The sequence below is a fragment of the Coregonus clupeaformis genome, chromosome 39 (assembly GCF_020615455.1).
Source record: "Coregonus clupeaformis isolate EN_2021a chromosome 39, ASM2061545v1, whole genome shotgun sequence".
Lineage (NCBI taxonomy): Eukaryota > Metazoa > Chordata > Actinopteri > Salmoniformes > Salmonidae > Coregonus > Coregonus clupeaformis.
In genome coordinates, this window is record NC_059230.1 from 13,008,051 (window position 1) to 13,027,580 (window position 19,530).

Sequence of the window (19,530 nt, forward strand, 5' to 3'; positions counted from 1 at the left end):
AAGGGGTTGAATACTTGACTCTAAACATTTAAGCTTTACATTTTTTTTTTATTAAAAAAAATGTTCTATAAACAGAATTCCACTTTGACATTATGGGGTACTGTGTGTAAATCAGTGACACAAAATCTAAATTTAATAAATGTTTAATTCAACCTGTAACACAACAAAATGTGGAAAAGGTAAAAGGGTGTGAATACTTTCTGAAGGCACTGTAAGTTGGAGCAATTAAGCTTAGCAGTGAGTCTACCCATCGAGCCGGCATCCTTCAGAGACAAATGAGATCTACGGTATATCCCTGGGGACAACACACAAACTCCCACTCTTTTCACGAGAGCCTCTAATTCCCAAAAGGGAGAGGGGGAGGGAGGGAGGGAGGGAGGGAGAGAGAGAGAGAGATATATGCACCCAAGCAGCACAACACACTCAGTGTAGCGGGGTAGAGGAGGGTGGATGCCTTACTGCAGCCAGACTGCTTCTCCATCTGTCAAAAGCACTGGTTCGGCCCAGAGAGCTCCAAACTTTCAACCACTGTTAGGTTTCTGTCCCCCCCCCCCACCCCCCACCCCACAGTTTCCTCTGCTCTCTTGAAAGATCCAAGCCACCCAGGGAAAACAACACTTCCTGGTTCTTGGCTAGTCTGGAAACGCTAATCATCAACTAGCTAGCCTCCGCCCCCAAATGCTATGGTTGTAATAAACTGTTGACTGGGCAAGAAAAAGGCCCCATTCCAATACTAGTGTATTACATCCTTCCTTACTCCCTCTCTCCCTTTCTTGAGTAGTTACTGATCTAACTTTACAAGGTTAAAGCACAGGTTCCAATACATAGCTTTCACCAATCCAGATCAATTTCAGACATGGGATAATTCCAAATAAGGGATGAAGGAATGATGCAATCTAGAAGAATTAGAACAGGGCCAATGTATCGTGCTGTGGCCATTTATACCAATGAAGGGGGAAGGAAGGGGTGGATATTAGTATGGGGCCTGGAACTGGTCCAAGTCAGCCCGTGTGGTGTGTGTGCTGATTGATGAAATGAACTCTAGGTCGGGGAAATTGATTCTGGCTGAGCTCAAACTCCCGTCACCGGCTTAGCAGAACGGAAGAAGGATGGAGCGCAAGTCAGACTAGTGGCCCTCACTTTCCACTTCCTTTTTCCACTCGCTTTTCCTCTCACCACCTATCCTGTTGGCTGTCTTTTTTTCTGTAACATGTTCAGATGTGATATAGGAGAGGTTACTGTCTTTCTGAGTTCAGTCTTTCATTTGGTCCTTCTCTATATTTCTGCCTCACACTGTTGGTGTCTATGGGTCTTTTCCGATCTTCCCCCCTTTTTCTCTCCCTCTACAATATATTGTGGTAATAACATAATATACACTACATGACCAAAAGTATGTGGACACCTGCTCATTGAACATCTCATTCCAAAATCATGGGCATTAATATGGAGTTGGTCCCCCCTTTGCTGCTATAACAGCCTCCACTCTTCTGGGAAGGCTTTCCACTAGATGTTGTAACATTGCTGCGGGACTTGCTTCCATTCAGCCACAGGAACATTATTGAGGTTGGGCACTGATGTTGGGCAATTAGGCCTGGCTCGCAGTCGGCATTCCAATTCATCCCAAAGGTGTTTGATGGGGTTGAGGTTATGGCTCTGTGCAGGTCAGTCAAGTTCTTCCACACCAATCTTGACAAACCATTTCTGCATGGACCTCACTGTGTACATGGGGGCATTTTCATGCTGAAACAGGAAAGGGCCTTCCCCAAACTGTTGCCACAAAGTTGGAAGCACAGAATTGTCTAGAATGTCATTGTATGCTGTAGCGTTAAGATTTCCCTTCACTGGAACTAAGGGGCCTAGCCCGAACCATGAAAAACAGCCCCAGACCATTATTACTCCTCCACCAACCTTTTCAGTTGGTACTATGCATTGGGGCAGGTAGCGTTCTCCTGGCATCCGCCCAAACCCAGATTTGTCCGTCGGACTACCAGATGGTGAAGCGTGATTCATCACTCTAGAGAACATGTTTCCATTTCTCCAGAGTCCAATGGCGGCGAGCTTTACACTACTCCAGCTGACGCTTGGCATTGCACATGGTGAACTTTGGCTTGTGTGTGGATGCTCAGCCATGGAAACCCATTTCATGAAGCTCCCGACGAACAGTTATTGTGCTGACCTTGCTTCCAGAGGCAGTTTGGAACTTGGTAGTGAGTGTTGCAACCGAGGACAGACAATTTTTATGAGCTACATGCTTCAGCACTCTGCGGTCCCGTTCTGTGAGCTTGTGTGGCCTACCATTTCACGGCTGAGCCGTTGTTGCTACTAGACATTTCCACTTCACAATAACAGCACTTACAGTTGACTGGGGCAGCTCTAGCAGGTCAGAAATTTGACGAACTGACTTGTTGGAAAGGTGGCATCCTATGACGGTGCCACGTTGAAAGTCACTGAGCTCTTCTGTAAAGCCATTCTACTGCCAATGTTTGTCTATGGAGATTGCATGGCTGTGTGCTCCATTTTACACACCTGTCAGCAACGGGTGTGGCTGAAATATCCGAATCCACTAATTTTAAGGGGTGTCCACATACTTTTGTATATATAGAGTATCATTAAAGAGTATTCTCAGTGCGCTTGAGATATTTTGAAGTACATTCACCCTTCAACCCTGCTCACTCAATGGTCCTCAATATGCTACAACTGCCAGCATGCATGGCCAATCTCAACAAGACACTCCAGTGCTTCCTGATTATCAATAAAGTGGACTTTGACGCATTAAAAGCTCCTTGTATTTCCACAGTTGTGTTACAAGATCCAATTGTAAATTGGTGAACAATTAAATCTATGACTGCGGGCTACCAATATATACTACTACTATATCCACTATCGACAGTTATGTTGGTGAATGTGTGGGGCTTTCAAACACACAGTATGTGAGATAAAAGATAAGATCACTGTACAAAGACTAACACACAGGTCATCCAAACATGAGTGTCAATATGAACATTGTTGTGCCTCCCTTGTCAAATAATGAGCAAACAGCACCTCGTCACAAAGTCAACTATGACTCCAAGTCAAATCTATTCACCCTGCAAATGAACTGAACACAGCAGGAAGACACTTCGTGAGAAGTCCTAGGTCTATAGGTAAATTAACTAAGAATTTACGACTCTGAGACAGAGGTACTTTTACGCTGAATGGCCATGATCTCATCTTATCCCTATCGGACTCTGACCGTGAACAGACACGGCCCATATAACATAGCGAGGGTCGAGATGGTAGACAGTAAACCGCAGGACAGAATGGTGGTTGAATGTTGGTTAGAGGGAGAACGGTCTTTATGAGTATGTGGTCATTCTAACATACCTCATCTTTTAACAAATTGGCTGGCAATAACATTTTATAATCTCATGGACAAGGCGACACCTTCCATTCCGGCCTTTCTAAGGTCGTCTTCTACCGTGACACGTTCCCTGGATTACCCCCATATACGAGGAAGAAGGGGAGAAGGGGTTGCGTTGAAAAGGGGTCAGTACCCAATATCCTAACAATATTCCGGAATTTCTTGGTTTATGAGGAGATACAATTATCATCTTTAATACTGTAGGAAGGTTCTACCATGTGATAAATCACTTACAGTGGGGGAAAAAAGTATTTAGTCAGCCACCAATTGTGCAAGTTCTCCCACTTAAAAAGATGAGAGAGGCCTGTAATTTTAATCATAGGTACACATCAACTATGACAGACAAAATGAGATTTCTTTTTCCAGAAAATCACATTGTAGGATTTTTTATGAATTTATTTGCTATATTATGGTGGAAAATAAGTATTTGGTTATTAACAAAAGTTTCTCAATACTTTGTTATATACCCTTTGTTGGCAATGACACAGGTCAAACGTTTTCTGTAAGTCTTCACAAGGTTTTCACACACTGTTGCTGGTATTTTGGCCCATTCCTCCATGCAGATCTCCTCTAGAGCAGTGATGTTTTGGGGCTGTCGCTGGGCAACACAGACTTTCAACTCCCTCCAAAGATTTTCTATGGGGTTGAGATCTGGAGACTGGCTAGGCCACTCCAGGACCTTGAAATGCTTCTTACGAAGCCACTCCTTCGTTGCCCGGGCGGTGTGTTTGGAATCATTGTCATGCTGAAAGACCCAGCCACGTTTCATCTTCAATGCCCTTGCTGATGGAAGGAGGTTTTCACTCAAAATCTCACGATACATGGCCATTCATTCTTTCCTTTACACGGATCAGTCGTCCTGGTCCCTTTGCAGAAAAACAGCCCCAAAGCATGATTTTTCCACCCCCATGCTTCACAGTAGGTATGGTGTTCTTTGGATGCAACTCAGCATTCTTTGTCCTCCAAACACGACGAGTTGAGTTTTTACCAACAAGTTCTATTTTGGTTTCATCTGACCATATGACATTCTCCCAATCCTCTTCTGGATCATCCAAATGCACTCTAGCAAACTTCAGACGGGCCTGGACATGTACTGGCTTAAGCAGGGGGACACGTCTGGCACTGCAGGATTTGAGTCCCTGGCGGCGTAGTGTGTTACTGATGGTAGGCTTTGTTACTTTGGTCCCAGCTCTCTGCAGGTCATTCACTAGGTCCCCCTGTGTGGTTCTGGGATTTTTGCTCACCGTTCTTGTGATCATTTTGACCCCACGGGGTGAGATCTTGCGTGGAGCCCCAGATCGAGGGAGATTATCAGTGGTCTTGTATGTCTTCCATTTCCTAATAATTGCTCCCACAGTTGATTTCTTCAAACCAAGCTGCTTACCTATTGCAGATTCAGTCTTCCCAGCCTGGTGCAGGTCTACAATTTTGTTTCTGGTGTCCTTTGACAGCTCTTTGGTCTTGGCCATAGTGGAGTTTGGAGTGTGACTGTTTGAGGTTGTGGACAGGTGTCTTTTATACTGATAACAAGTTCAAACAGGTGCCATTAATACAGGTAACCAGTGGAGGACAGAGGAGCCTCTTAAAGAAGAAGTTACAGGTCTGTGAGAGCCAGAAATCTTGCTTGTTTGTAGGTGACCAAATACTTATTTTCCACCATAATTTGCAAATAAATTCATAAAAAATCCTACAATGTGATTTTCTGGATTTTTTTTCCTCAATTTGTCTGTCATAGTTGACGTGTACCTATGATGAAAATTACAGGCCTCTCTCATCTTTTTAAGTGGGAGAACTTGCACAATTGGTGGCTGACTAAATACTTTTTTTCCCCACTGTAGCTCCACAAATCGTCTCCCTTTGGAAATATTATGTGTCGGCGGCCATTTTAAGAGAAGGTGTTTGACCTTAGTTTGAAGCAAAGTGGATGTAATCACTGTAATTGGACAACCACGGTGCCAAAGCCCTAAACAAGATAGTATTTAATACACCAAAGAGGATAAAAAGCTGGGTGCCATTTTGATTATGTTTGTTTGAAATGAAAGAGCAGAAGCCTTTTATGTATCTGATAGGGACATAATCCTTTAGGGTGAAAACAGAAGTTAACAAATCATTTTAAAAGGGACCAAAGAGGACCTACTGACAATACCCATGATGCTCTACACTATATTGATGTAGTCTACAGAGGCAATTGTTCACAAACTACTAATGAGGGAGTAACTGAATATGATTCCTGAAGCATCCACATAGACCTTAAGGGCTTATGTAGACTTTGTTAAGCTTTAAAAGATACATTTAGCTTAAAGTGGGACCCAATATTCTCAACAGTTTCCAGTAAGGCGTCTCCAGAACGTGACATGTTGAACTACAGTATCTATAAATATTGGCCTACTACAGACAACCTTGAATCTCTTTCTAAGGTGTTATTCCATAATGGCCCCGCATAGACCCGGCGGCATGCGAATGGTGCCGTCATCCGCTCCACATAAAACAAGATGGACTCCCTAAATCAAGATGGTGAACCGGGCTCCTCGCATCTCCATTAGAGAGAAAACACCAGCTCAGTCCTCCCAATCGCCAATTAGCGCAGGGGCTAACAAGCAGTTGGGGGTGCATACCTGATCACCAATCTCAATAACATCCGAGCCCGACGTGCACTGGCATTCAATTCACCCAAGCCCATCCGAGCACTGCTATAATCTGTTTGTTAGATTTTTTAAAGTGATTTCTCACCCTGAAAAGTCTGGCTGAGCATTTAACATAATGCCTTTACCTTATTGAAAACGATGATTGCGCATGGTGTGCTCAGCCTGGTTCCAAAACAGAGGGTGTGTGTCTGTGTGTGTGTCTGTGTGTGTGCGTGCATGCGTACATCTCTGTCTGTACAGGCATGTGCTGCAGAGAGAGGCATCTACCTTGGTTTGTTTTGTATGCCTTCACTATACCCCTTATGACGACCACCAGGGGCCTGGTTGGAGAAAACACTGCCCAATTTTCTTAATCAAGTCCCTCAAAGCCATAGCGCCGCACAATCAACGTATGTGTTTACTGAAGACTGGCAGATGTTGTTCCATTATTCCAGTTCATCGAGCGAGATTCCTTCCCCTTTTGTTTGACACGGTCAGGCTCATGGAAGGTATCGTGTCTCCGCCAGTGCACGGTTCAACAGTTGTGCACATACACACATGCGCATGTAAATGCACACACACAAACATGTAGATACTAGTGTGCACATGAACATGTGTACACACACTGACCCACAGTTTCATCTATAAAGAATTGATTTCTTAGTCAGTGCATATAAAACAATAAGCAAATGCCAACTGATACAAATGCGTACACACACACACACACTTATACATACGCTGTGTCACGCAAAGGCACACACATTTCATCCGCTGGAAAATGCACAATCAAACCGCCATTATATATTGAAGTGACTTCAGGCACACCTCAGAGGATTTGAAACAACCAATGCATGTCGCCTGACAGATGTGATACTACCACAGATACATATAGCATCTGTAAGCTATAGGAACCATCTGCGGTGGGAAGTGTGCATGCATGTCAACTCATCTGGCTGCTCTTTTCAAGGCAGAACCCATTTTTGTGTAATTTTACTGACAAGCCGGGATATCAACTCCACACTGGAGCTCAAGAAATAGCTGCGGAGGCCCTACAAATTGGGGGACACATGCATAATGCATCAGGAAGAGTCATAACACCCCCCTCCCCCCTATGAGTCTTGCCTGTCAGGGGAGTTCTGGTGGAGGGTGGGTTTTGACTCCGGTTTAATGAGATCACTTTTAGCTCTTGACCGTGGAAGTCGGCGGCGGATTTAAATGCCTGGATGTCCTATGGAAACTCTTAAGAGTGAACTAACTTGATGGTAGCTTTGAGCGACTGCATAACCAGTGAAGGTTATTACAATGTAACAGTAATTTCACAGCTGTGAGTATATGCTATCATTACATAAAAATGTGATTGTGGTAGTGTGAGTACATCTCTGGTGTTGTGAGCAAGTATATTGCAGTAGATGACTATAGATGATTATAGACGGTTAATCTTTATATCTTCTAAGAGCCTTAAAAAAAATGTGTGTGTAGATGTCTTATTGGTATCTCCAGCAGAGAAACCATGCTTGACATTTCCTTCAAGCAAAAACCTGATATCGTGTTTAACTTGCATATCCAGATCATAACCTATCCAACCATGACCAACCAATGTTCTTATCACATAGTATGCATTACATACACTACCATTCAAAAGTTTGGGGTCACTTAGAAAAGCAATTTTTTTGTCCATTAAAATAACATCAAATTGATCAGAAATACAGTGTAGACATTGTTAATGTTGTAAATGGCTATTGTAGCTGGAAACGGCTGATATTTAATGGAATATCTACATAGGCGTACAGAGGCCCATTATCAGCAACCATCAGTCCTGTGTTCCAATGGCACGTTGTGTTTGCTAATCCAAGTTTATCATTTTAAAAGGCTAACTGATCATTAGAAAACCCTTTTGCAATTATGTTAGCACAGCTGAAAACTGTTGTGCTGATTAAAGAATCAATACAACTGGCCTTCTTAAGACTCGTTGAGTATCTGGAGCATCAGCAATTGTGGGTTCAATTACAGGCTCAAAATGGCCTGAAACAAATAAGTTGCAAAGAAAAAGCCATATCTCAAACTTGGATTAGCAAACACAACGTGCCATTGGAACACAGGACTGATGGTTGCTGATAATGGGCCTCTGTACGCCTATGTAGATATTCCATTAAAAATCAGCAGTTTCCAGCTACAGTAGCCATTTACAACATTAACAATGTCTACGCTGTATTTCTGATCAATTTGATGTTATTTTAATGGACAAAAAAATTGCTTTTCTTTCGAAAACAAGTACATTTCTAAGTGACCCCAAACTTTTGAACGGTAGTGTATATATATAGTTTCTTCTTTGGAGTGTTGTTTCAAAAGCCATCACAACACCAACACAGGGGTATACAAACAGCATTAACAGCAAAGCATGCTGGGAAGGAGTGGTGAATTGGTTGCAAGGTTGGGGGTTGTCGTTAGAATTAGGACATCAGGATGTGGGTAAGACAAAGTGAGGACACAAAAATTTGACCCATGGATCAAAATGGTAACTAGCAATAGTTGCATCCACACTAAAACATAGCCTAACTATGTGTTATAAATGGCTCCACATTTTTATCTAACATTTTACGATGTCAAAGTTAACTTGGCAGACCCAACATTGAGCAACAAATGCCTCCACAGCCAGGAATATCATTAGCAGAAAGCATGACATGGTGGGGCAACAAGTCACAATCATGCTTACACCAAAACAGAAAAATGGTGGATGGGTTGGGTAGGAGGATGCTGGGTGAAAGACAAGAGTCAAAATACCTGCACGTAAATCCTACATGAGCGCTCTCTTTTCTGCAGCTGCAAACCACCAAAGAATGTAACAGTTAGCAAAAGTTAGACACAGACAAGTTCCATTAGCATGGTTTAAAGTGTGGATGGAGAGAAAATAAATATATCATTTTTATTTGTTTATTTGATTTGTTTATTTGGATCCTCATTAGCTTTTGCAGAGGCAGTAGCTACTCTTCCTGGGGTCCACAAAAAAAAGTAACAAAACACAGATACACATAGACAAGGACAGTCACACAAATTTAAAATACAACGACATAAACAATACAACAAATAAATATAATAATAATACAAACAATACAACAAAAACAAATAAGGTAATTTTGCTGTTTGCTTGAGTAATTGAAGATGGAATGTAGTTCCATGCGATCATGGCTCTGTATGATACTGTGTGTTGCCATGAATTCGTTTTAAACTTGGGGACTGTGAAGAGACCCCTGGTGGCATGTCTTGTGTGGTATGTACAGTGTATGGGTGTTTGAGCTTAATGTTATTTGATCATGCAGACAATCTGGAATTTTATTACAGTAATACCTCATAAAAACTAGCAGAGAAGCAGTTAATCTCTAGTCAACCCTCAACCAGGAAATACTGGCATGTATGTTGTTGATGTTAGTTTTGTACAGTATGTGCAGTTAAGGGTATGCTGCTCTGTTTTGAGCCAGCTGCAGCTTTGCTAGGTCTTCTTTGCTGCACTTGACCATATTACCGGACAATAATCAAGATGGGACAAGACCAGAGCCTGAACAACTAGTACAGTTGTGTCAAAAACGCTGAACAAAATGTCACCTCTCGACTTCGGATAATTAAGACTTTCTCATTTTATATAAACTGTGTGAAAAACGGAATGTACATTAATTATTCCCTCTCATAGAAAACATCACAAAGAATCATAGTCTTAATTAGCGCTGAAACGAGACACAAAGTCCAATTGGGGATTGGGGCTGAGACATAGTTCTGCTTTCAAGTTGGAGTTTCAAGGTTATCGCTTGTTCCTGCGGGTAAGTGGAGAGAAAGGAACTAAATAGGAACTATTTCACCTGAAAACCTTGCAGGAATAGGGCTAAACCTGAAATGTAGCATACCTGAGACTGATGTTAGCGGGTCAATCCAGTAGGTCGAGATTTCGAAGTAGCACTGGAGAACTAACAGCTGGCTAGGCTACATAACTGCTCATGTGTTCCCAATAGGAATTATGCAATCTGAAATAAAGGAAGTTAGCTAGTTGCCTGGAGTAGGAGCAGACTAGATATAAACAGAGACCTATTCTGTTAGCCTATCCTAGCATGTAACATTGGGCTGGGAACAGAATATATACAGTGGTGGAAAAAAGTATTTAGTCAGCCACCAATTGTGCAAGTCCTCCCACTTAAAAAGATGAGAGAGGCCTGTAATTTTCATCATAGGTACACGTCAACTATGACAGACAAAATGAGAAAAAAAAATCCAGAAAATCACATTGTAGGATTTTTAATGAATTTATTTGCAAATTATGGTGGAAAATAAGTATTTGGTCAATAACAAAAGTTTCTCAATACTTTGTTATATACCCTTTGTTGGCAATGACACAGGTCAAACGTTTTCTGTAAGTCTTCACAAGGTTTTCACACACTGTTGCTGGTATTTTGGCCCATTCCTCCATGCAGATCTCCTCTAGAGCAGTGATGTTTTGGGGCTGTCGCTGGGCAACACAGACTTTCAACTCCCTCCAAAGATTTTCTATGGGGTTGAGATCTGGAGACTGGCTAGGCCACTCCAGGACCTTGAAATGCTTCTTACGAAGCCACTCCTTCGTTGCCCGGGCGGTGTGTTTGGGATCATTGTCATGCTGAAAGACCCAGCCACATTTCATCTTCAATGCCCTTGCTGATGGAAGGAGGTTTTCACTCAAAATCTCACGATACATGGCCCCATTCATTCTTTCCTTTACACGGATCAGTCGACCTGGTCCCTTTGCAGAAAAACAGCCCCAAAGCATGATGTTTCCACCCCCATGCTTCACAGTAGGTATGGTGTTCTTTGGATGCAACTCAGCATTCTTTGTCCTCCAAACACGACGAGTTGAGTTTTTACCAAAAAGTTATATTTTGGTTTCATCTGACCATATGACATTCTCCCAATCCTCTTCTGTGTCACGGTTTCGGCCGAGGCGGCCCCTCCTCCTTGTTCGGGCAGGTTTCGGCGGTCGTCGTCTCCGGAGTACTAGCTGCCACCGTTCTATGTTTCATGTTTGATTGGTTTTGTCTGTTTGTCACACCTGTTTTGTGTTATGTCTCATTAAGCACCCTATTTAGTTCCTTGTTGTGAGTTTAGGTGTTGTGTGTAATTGTTCCCGTTGTCGTGTTGTTGCGCTACCCGTTTCGGTGCGCTATTTGTAGCTTTCCTCCTTGTTTATTTTAGGAGAGGATTTTCGCACATGTTTTGTGCGCTCGTTTGTTTACGCCTGTGTGCGCTTTTCTCGCCTCCGGGCTGTTTGGATTGTATTTTTGTGTGCTCTACTAAAAGTATTTGTTGGACTTAACTTCTGCGTCCTGCGCCTGATTCCACACCACACCAATCTACAGCAACACCTGACATTCTGGATCATCCAAATGCACTCTAGCAAACTTCAGACGGGCCTGGACATGTACTGGCTTAAGCAGGGGGACACGTCTGGCACTGCAGGATTTGAGTCCCTGGCGGCGTAGTGTGTTACTGATGGTAGGCTTTGTTACTTTGGTCCCAGCTCTCTGCGGGTCATTCACTAGGTCCCCCCGTGTGGTTCTGGGATTTTTGCTCACCGTTCTTGTGATCATTTTGACCCCACGGGGTGAGATCTTGCGTGGAGCCCCAGATCGAGGGGAGATTATCAGTGGTCTTGTATGTCTTCCATTTCCTAATAATTGCTCCCACAGTTGATTTCTTCAAACCAAGCTGCTTACCTATTGCAGATTCAGTCTTCCCAGCCTGGTGCAGGTCTACAATGTTGTTTCTGGTGTCCTTTGACAGCTCTTTGGTCTTGGCCATAGTGGAGTTTGGAGTGTGACTGTTTGAGGTTGTGGACAGGTGTCTTTTATACTGATAACAAGTTCAAACAGGTGCCATTAATACAGGTAACGAGTGGAGGACAGAGGAGCCTCTTAAAGAAGAAGTTAGAGGTCTGTGAGAGCCAGAAATCTTGCTTGTTTGTAGGTGACCAAATACTTATTTTCCACCATAATTTGCAAATAAATTCATGAAAAATCCTACAATGTGATTTTCTGGAGAAAAAAAATCTCAATTTGTCTGTCATAGTTGACGTGTACCTATGATGAAAATTACAGGCCTCTCTCATCTTTTTAAGTGGGAGAACTTGCACAATTGGTGGCTGACTAAATACTTTTTTCCCCCACTGTAAACAGAGGCTTAATCTGTTAGCCTAGCCTAGCATTAGCGCGTAGCTTTGAGGGAATGCTAATGTACTCCTGATTGTCTGCAATGAGTGCCATCTTCCTTATTAAGGAGAACTCTAGCATTACAGTCAGCCCACTTTCCTGGAAGTGGTCATTTTAGCGCAATTCACATGGCCCTGTGATCATGAAAGTGGCACGGATCTTGGCGTTTGCCAACTCAATCGTCTCTTTGTCTGACGGCGGAGAGGCATTGCGCTTGCTATCAAAGGAATCTTTAATTCCGGTAGCTCTTAGCAGATTGTGTCAAAATGATTGAACTCAGAGGTAAATACACGCGCAAGCGAGAGAAAGGGAAGGAGAGAGGGAGCACCAGCGCTAGGGGCTGTCACCCGGGATTAAAAGGGGCTAAGGATGGAGGACAGAGCAGACAGGACAACCTTGAATAGTATAGAGAGAGCGCTAGGGGAGATTTGTCAGTTCCTTGATGTACTAGGTAAGAGAAGATGTAAGTCTAGGCTATTGTTTGTTTTAAATATATTCAGTTTCAGGACAATGTTATAACAACAAATAAAAAGGTTACTATCCTCTAAACATTATTTGAATTTGACCTGTTCATAACTTTTTATTTTCAAGATGGCTACCTCGTAAAAGCCATAGATGAACTGATCACAAGTGCAAGACGTCAGGTTTTTCTCCTCAGCCCGTTGGCTATCATCCTCCTGCTCTCCAATGGAGGGAACAATACTAAAATCTCAAATGGGGACATCTGGCTGCATGCGGCAATAAAATAAAGTCGGTGAAGAAAAGCTTTTGGGAAACAGTTGTTCGTGTTCCGCTACAAGTGAAGCTGCTCAGACAAATTAACGGCTGACATTTTGAATTTTACCAATGTTTGCTTTTCCGTTGGTTGCTTCAGCAGACATTAATGTATTATTTTAGCTCACCTTGCCCGAGTGCCCCTAGGTGTACCCAACTGTGAATTTGGGAATAATTGCATTAGTTTGAGGCTCCAAAAATCTCCTGAACTCCTGGGTCTAGGAAACAGCAATATTTAATACATTTCCTCTGTCTAGAAGGAAACAAGCGCAGCATGAGCGTCACTTCAGACGTGCCTGGCATATCTGTACAACCTCTTTAAAAATCTACCTACTTTGGAATAATCCTATCCACACAGCTGGTATAATTAGCCATCACCACAACCGACTTTGGTGTTATAAAGCACTACAGCCTACAAGGTGAGGCTTCAAAATATCCCCCCTGTGTTGGCTGGTTGTTGATAATTTTCCTTGAGCGGCAGCAGACCGCTAGATGTGAGAAATAATGCAGGATATCATTTGGTATGACAGTGCTGGGGCCAGAGCGCAGATCATTAAAACATTGACTACTGTTCAGGTTTGCCTGGTATTAAGGCCTTGTCAGGCTGGTGAGAAAATCAAGTTTCAGAGGAGGAAGGAAACACATGCTAACTACAGGCTGAAAAAGTTGAATGAAGTCAGTTAATTCTTCGCCTATGAAAACATTCTCGTATATATCCTCCTTTCTTCATCCTGTGTCCTTGGTGACCACTGATCTGAACAATCTGGATAACCAAGGCAAAAGGTTGGAAAACCCACTGGTTATGTTGCTCTCTCCTCTCAAGATCACTAGTCACCAAAGGAAGGAGACGAGGAGAGCAAATCAGTAATGAGTATTAACACACAGTCATTGCTTTTCCCAGACACGTACCTTGTTGAGGCTGCGGGCTGCGCTATCTTTGCCTCCAGGGGTGAGGTTCCTAAGCTGCACGTCAAGTAGGTCCACAAGCTGACCCATGGCCTTGACTGTGTAGGTGATGTCCCCCGCCTGAAGGTTAATCTTGGTTTGCTCTGACAGCTCCCTGGCAATGATGGCTGCAGTCTCTCCGGCTTTGAGCTGGCAAAACAACAACATACACATAAATTAACCATGCGTGATTGCATACAGACATACTCATTGACACACACATCGTATGCAATTAACCACTGACTATCATGCTATGTGGCTATAGTGTAACCAGAAATGGACTGGCCATAGGGCAGATAGGGCAAATACCAGATGGGCTGGTCAAACTTGAGCCCAGTGGGCTGGTCTAAATTGGGGGTTTTGCACAGAATTATCAATATTTGGCTAATAATGGGGTCCTCAAGGGAAAGAAATGGTCCGGTGTGTTATATGATTGGTTCATTAATATGAGTATTCAATATCTCACCCAATGTTACTGAATGACTCTCTTTCATTCTACTTAAAGTAGCTAGGATCAAATCAATTCCAGTCATACACTATTACATCAGAAAAAAAATTCAAAAAAATCATACAATCATCCGTCTCCCTTTATCCAAACACATACTCTGCCTTGAACTAATTATTTTCAACATACACATTTCAAACATGACAAATGGCATTATACAAACTGATAGAAAATAATGTTGTTTAGCGTGTGCAGATTTTCTGATTAAACCACTATTGCCTGGAATTTAATAGGTGAGAACATTTTCAATTGAATGCTCACCGGGCCAATATAGTATCAGGAAGCAATTATGTAGTCAACTATCGAGAGACTTCTCCCCTGATAGTCTATCAGCAGCGTGAAACTAAAGGCTGCTAGCTATAGGGGGAGAACGTCACACACGGAGGATTACGCCTGTTTGAAATTAATTTTGTCAGACGTGTTGTGCGCTTCTGTGATTGCCATGACTGTGCTTTGGCGAGGTCTTCTGGGGGGAAAAAAAACTGCAACGATCATTCCAGTCTATTTCACTCTGGCGGTCTTAAGGCATGAAATATGTTTTGTTTGCTTCCTTTTTTTCACAACTCTCTCTCTCTCTCTCTCTCTCTCTCTCTCTCTCTCTCTCTCTCTCTCTCTCTCTCTCTCTCTCTCTCTCTCTCTCTCTCTCTCTCTCTCTCTCTCTCTCTCTCATTTACATTGTCAAAGTATACATATAACATATATGGTGGGACCAACAGCAATAATAGTAGTAGTAGTGGAAATGGGATCACCAGTTACAGCAACTACAACAATATTAATGAGAATAACAATACATTAAAGCAATAGTAGTAGACCAGTCTCAACATGACTGAGAAGCCAAATTACATGGTATGAAAGCCAAAACAAAACGGGAAATATTATTGACATTACATTGCACTTTCACTGGCTATCCCCCAGGTTGTGGCAGGAGGACACATATTTGGCTGCCAAAACCGCACATTTTGGCTTTTCACCCAATAAATATTATATATTTTTCATCAGATTTTATAGTTTCAAATTCTTTGTACTGAATGATAATTTTGGGAAAGAAAGATTCTCTTAGGTCTGAGTATTTGTCACAGTGTAATAGGAAATGCAGCTCTGTCTCTACCTCTCCCCTGGAGCAGAGTGAGCACAGCCTGTCCTCTCTGGGCAGCCAGGTTTGCCTGTGACGACCGGTCTCTATAGCCAGACTGCGCTCACTGAGTCTGTACCTAGTCAGTGTTTTCCTCAGTTTTCTATCGGTCACAGTGGTAAGATAGTCTGCCACCATGTCAAATCAAATCAAATCAAAATGTATTTGTCACATACACGTGTTTAGCAGATGTTATAGCGGGTGTAGCGAAATGCTTGTGCTTCTAGCGCCGACAGTGCAGTAATATCTAACAAGTAATATCTAACAATTTTACAACATATACCCAATACACACACAACTAGTAAGAAATGGGATTTAAGAATATATACATATATGGACAAGCAATGACAGAGCGGCATGGACTAAGATACAGTAGAATATTATAGAATAGAATGCAGTATATACATATGAGATGAGTAGTGCAAGATATGTAAACATTATTAAAGTGACTAGTGTTCCATTTCTTAAAGTGGCCAGTGATTTCAATAGGCAGCAGCAGCCTCTAATGTGCTAGTGATGGCTATTTAACAGTCTGATGGCCTTGAGATAGAAGCTGTTTTTCATTCTCTCGGTCCCAGTTTTGATGCAACTGTACTGACCTCGCCTTCTGGATGATAGCGGGGTGAACAGGCAGTGGCTCGGGTGGTTGATGTCCTTGATGATCTTTTTGGCCTTCCTGTGACATCGGGTGCTGTATCTGTCTTGGAGGGCGGGTAGTTTGCCCCCGGTAATGCGTTCGGCAGACCACACCACCCTCTGGAGAGCCCTGCGGTTGTGGGCGGTGCAGTTGCCATACCAGGCGGTGATACAGCCCGACAGAATGCTCTCAATTGTGCATCTGTAAATGTTTGTGAGGGTTTTAGGTGCTAAGCCGAATTTCTTCAGCCTCCTGAGGTTGAAGAGGCTCTGTTGCGCCTTCTTCACCACACTGTCTGCGTGGGTGAACCATTTCAGTTTGTCAGTGATGTGTACGCCAAGGAACTTGAAGCTTTCCACCTTCTCCACTGCGGTCCTGTTGATGTGGATAGGGGGGTGAACCCTCTGCTGTTTCCTGAAGTCCACATCCATCTCCTTTGTTTTGTTGATGTTGAGTGAGAGGTTACTTTCCTGGCACCACACTCCCAGAGCCCTCACCTCCTCCCTGTAGGCGGTCTTGTCATTGTTGGTAATCAAGCCTACTACTGTTTTGTCGTCTGCAAACTTGATGATTGAGTTGGAGGCGTGCTTGGCCACGCAGTCATGGGTGAACAGGGAGTACAGGAGGGGGCTGAGCACGCACCCTTGTGGGGCCCCAGTGTTGAGGATCAGCGGTGGAGATGTTGTTTCCTACCTTCACCACCTGGGGGCGGCCCGTCAGGAAGTCCAGGACCCAGTTGCACAGGGCGGGGTTCAGACCCAGGGCCTCGAGCTTAATGATGAGCTTGGAGGATACTATGGTGTTGAATGCTGAGCTATAGTCAATGAACAGCATTCTTACATAGGTATTCCTCTTGTCCAGATGGGATAGGGCAGTGAGCAGTGTAATGGCGATTGCATCGTCTGTGGATCTATTGGGGCGGTAAGCAAATTGAAGTGGGTCTAGGGTGACAGGTAGGTAGAGGTGATATGATCCTTGACTAGTCTCTCAAAGCACTTCAAGATGACAGAGGTGAGTGCTACAGGGCGATAGTCATTTAGTTCAGTTACCTTTGCTTTCTTGGGTACAGGAACAATGGTGGCCATCTTGAAGCATGTGGGAACAGCAGACTGGGAAAGGGAGAGATTGAATATGTCCATAAACATACCAGCCAGCTGGTCTGCGCATGCTCTGAGGACGCGGCTAGGAATGCCGTCTGGGCCAGCAGCCTTGCGGGGGTTAACATGCTTAAATGTCTTAATCACGTTGGCCATGGAGAAGGAGAGGCCACAGTCCTTGGTAGTGGGCCTCGTCAGTGGCACTGTGTTATCCTCAAAGCGGGCGAAGAAGGTGTTTAGCTTGTCTGGAAGCGAGACGTCGGTGTCGGCGACGTGGCTGGTTTTCCTTTTGTAGTCCATGATTGTCTGTAGACCCTGCCACATACGTCTTGTGTCTGAGCCGTTGAATTGCGACTCCACTTTGTCTCTATACTGATGTTTTGCCAGTTTAATTGCCTTGCGGAGTGAGTAGCTACACTGTTTGTATTCTGCCATATTCCCAGTCACCTTGCCATGGTTGAATGCGGTGGTTCGCGCTTTCAGATTTGCGTGAATGCTGCCATCTATCCACGGTTTCTGGTTAGGGTAGGTTTTAATAGTACTGTCTGTTTAGAGCTAAATAGCATTGAAGTTTACTTTGATTGTTTGTGGTGTCTTTCCAATAGGTGATATATTTTTATTTTTGCTTTGTGATGATTTGGTTGGGCCAGATTTCCTGAGTGATGTCTTGAGGCTCTATGGGGTTGGTTTGGGTTAGTGAACTGAGCCTCAGAACCAGCTGGCTGAGGGAACTTGTTTAATCTCTTGACATAGTTGAGCTGTGTGATGGAATGTTTTGGGGTCACTTGTTTTTAGATGGTTGTAAAATTTGATGGCTCTTTTTTCTATTCGAATAACAAGGGGGTTTTGGATAAATTCTGCTCTATACGCGTTATTTTGAGTTTTTCTTTGCACTTGCAATACAGTCTTGCAATACTCTGCATGCAGTATTTCGATTGGATGTTTGTTCCATTTGGTAAATTCATTATTAGAGAGCGGACCCCATACTTCGCTGCCATATAGAGCAATTGGTTCTATAACTGATTGGAACACTTTGAGCCAGATTCTAATTGGAATTTCGATTTTAATGTTCCTTTTAATGGCATAGAATTCTGTTCTTGCTTTGTCTCTCAGCTCATTCACAGCCATGTGAAAGCTACCTGTGTTGCTGATATTCAGTCCTAGATACGTGTAGTTTGTGGTGTGTTCTAATAGAACTGTGTCCAAATATAATTTATTTTTGTCATCCTGATTTCCTGACCTTTTTTGGAATATCATTATATTCGTTTTTTTTAGATTAACGGTCAGGGCCCAGGTCTGAAAGAATCTGTGCAGATGATCTAGATGCTGCTGTAACCCCTCCTTAGTGGGAGACAGTAGCACCAGGTCATCTGCGTACAGCAGACACTTGATTTCAGTGTTGTATAGGGTGAGACCAGGTGCTGCCGATTCTTCTAATGTTTTTGCCAATTCATTAATGTAGATGTTAAATAGTGTTGGACTTATTGGGCAGCCCTGTTTCACTCCACATCCCTGAGAGAAGAAGTCAGTTTGCTTGTTGCCGATTTTAACCGCACATTTGTTTTTAGTGTACATTGATTTAATAACATCATATGTTTTCCCTCCAATACCACTTTCTATTAGTTTATAAAAAAGTCCTTTGTGCAAAATTGAATCAAATGCTTTCTTGAAGTCAACAAAACACGAGTAGATTTTGCCTTTGTTTTGGTTTACTTGTTTGTCAATTAGAGTGTGGAGGGTGTAAATGTGGTCTGTTGTATGATAATTGTTTTTAAATCCAATTTGGCTTCTGCTCAGGACGCTGTGTTCATCAAGGAAATGATGTAGTCTGCTATTTATGATACTGCAGATAATTTTCCCCAAGTTGCTGTTAACGCAAATTCCTCTGTAATTATTTGGGTCAAATTTGTCTCCATTTTTATAGATTGGTGTGATCAATCCTTGGTTGCAAATATCGGGGAAAATACTTGCAGTGGGGATAATGTTGAAGAGTTTGAGTATAGCCAATTTGAATTTGTGGTCTGTATATTTGATCATTTCATTTAAAATACCATGAGCACTACAGGCCTTTTTGGGTTGGAGAGTGCATCGTTTTTCCAATAATTATTCTTATGTAATTGGGGCATCCACAGGATTCTGATAGTCCTTGACTGCTGATTCAAGGATTTGTAATTTTTCTTGTATATCTTTTT

The 19,530-nt window shown here is 42.9% G+C and overlaps 1 protein-coding gene across 10 annotated transcripts in view; it reads right to left on the reverse strand.

Moving 5' to 3' along the window:
- The window catches only part of LOC121554692 (adhesion G protein-coupled receptor L3), a 318,628-nt gene that overhangs the window by 97,066 nt on the left and 202,032 nt on the right, over positions 1 to 19,530 (reverse strand). For 8 of the 10 annotated variants that reach the window (XM_045211912.1, XM_041868384.2, XM_041868375.2 and 5 more), the window contains 2 exons: positions 13,932 to 14,117; positions 8,806 to 8,844 (listed from right to left, as the gene is read on the reverse strand). In XM_045211912.1, coding sequence (XP_045067847.1) covers positions 8,806 to 8,844; positions 13,932 to 14,117 — 225 coding nt within the window. The remainder of the gene's footprint in view (positions 1 to 8,805; positions 8,845 to 13,931; positions 14,118 to 19,530) is intronic. The other 2 variants (XM_041868385.2, XM_041868370.2) reach the window with 1 other exon arrangement.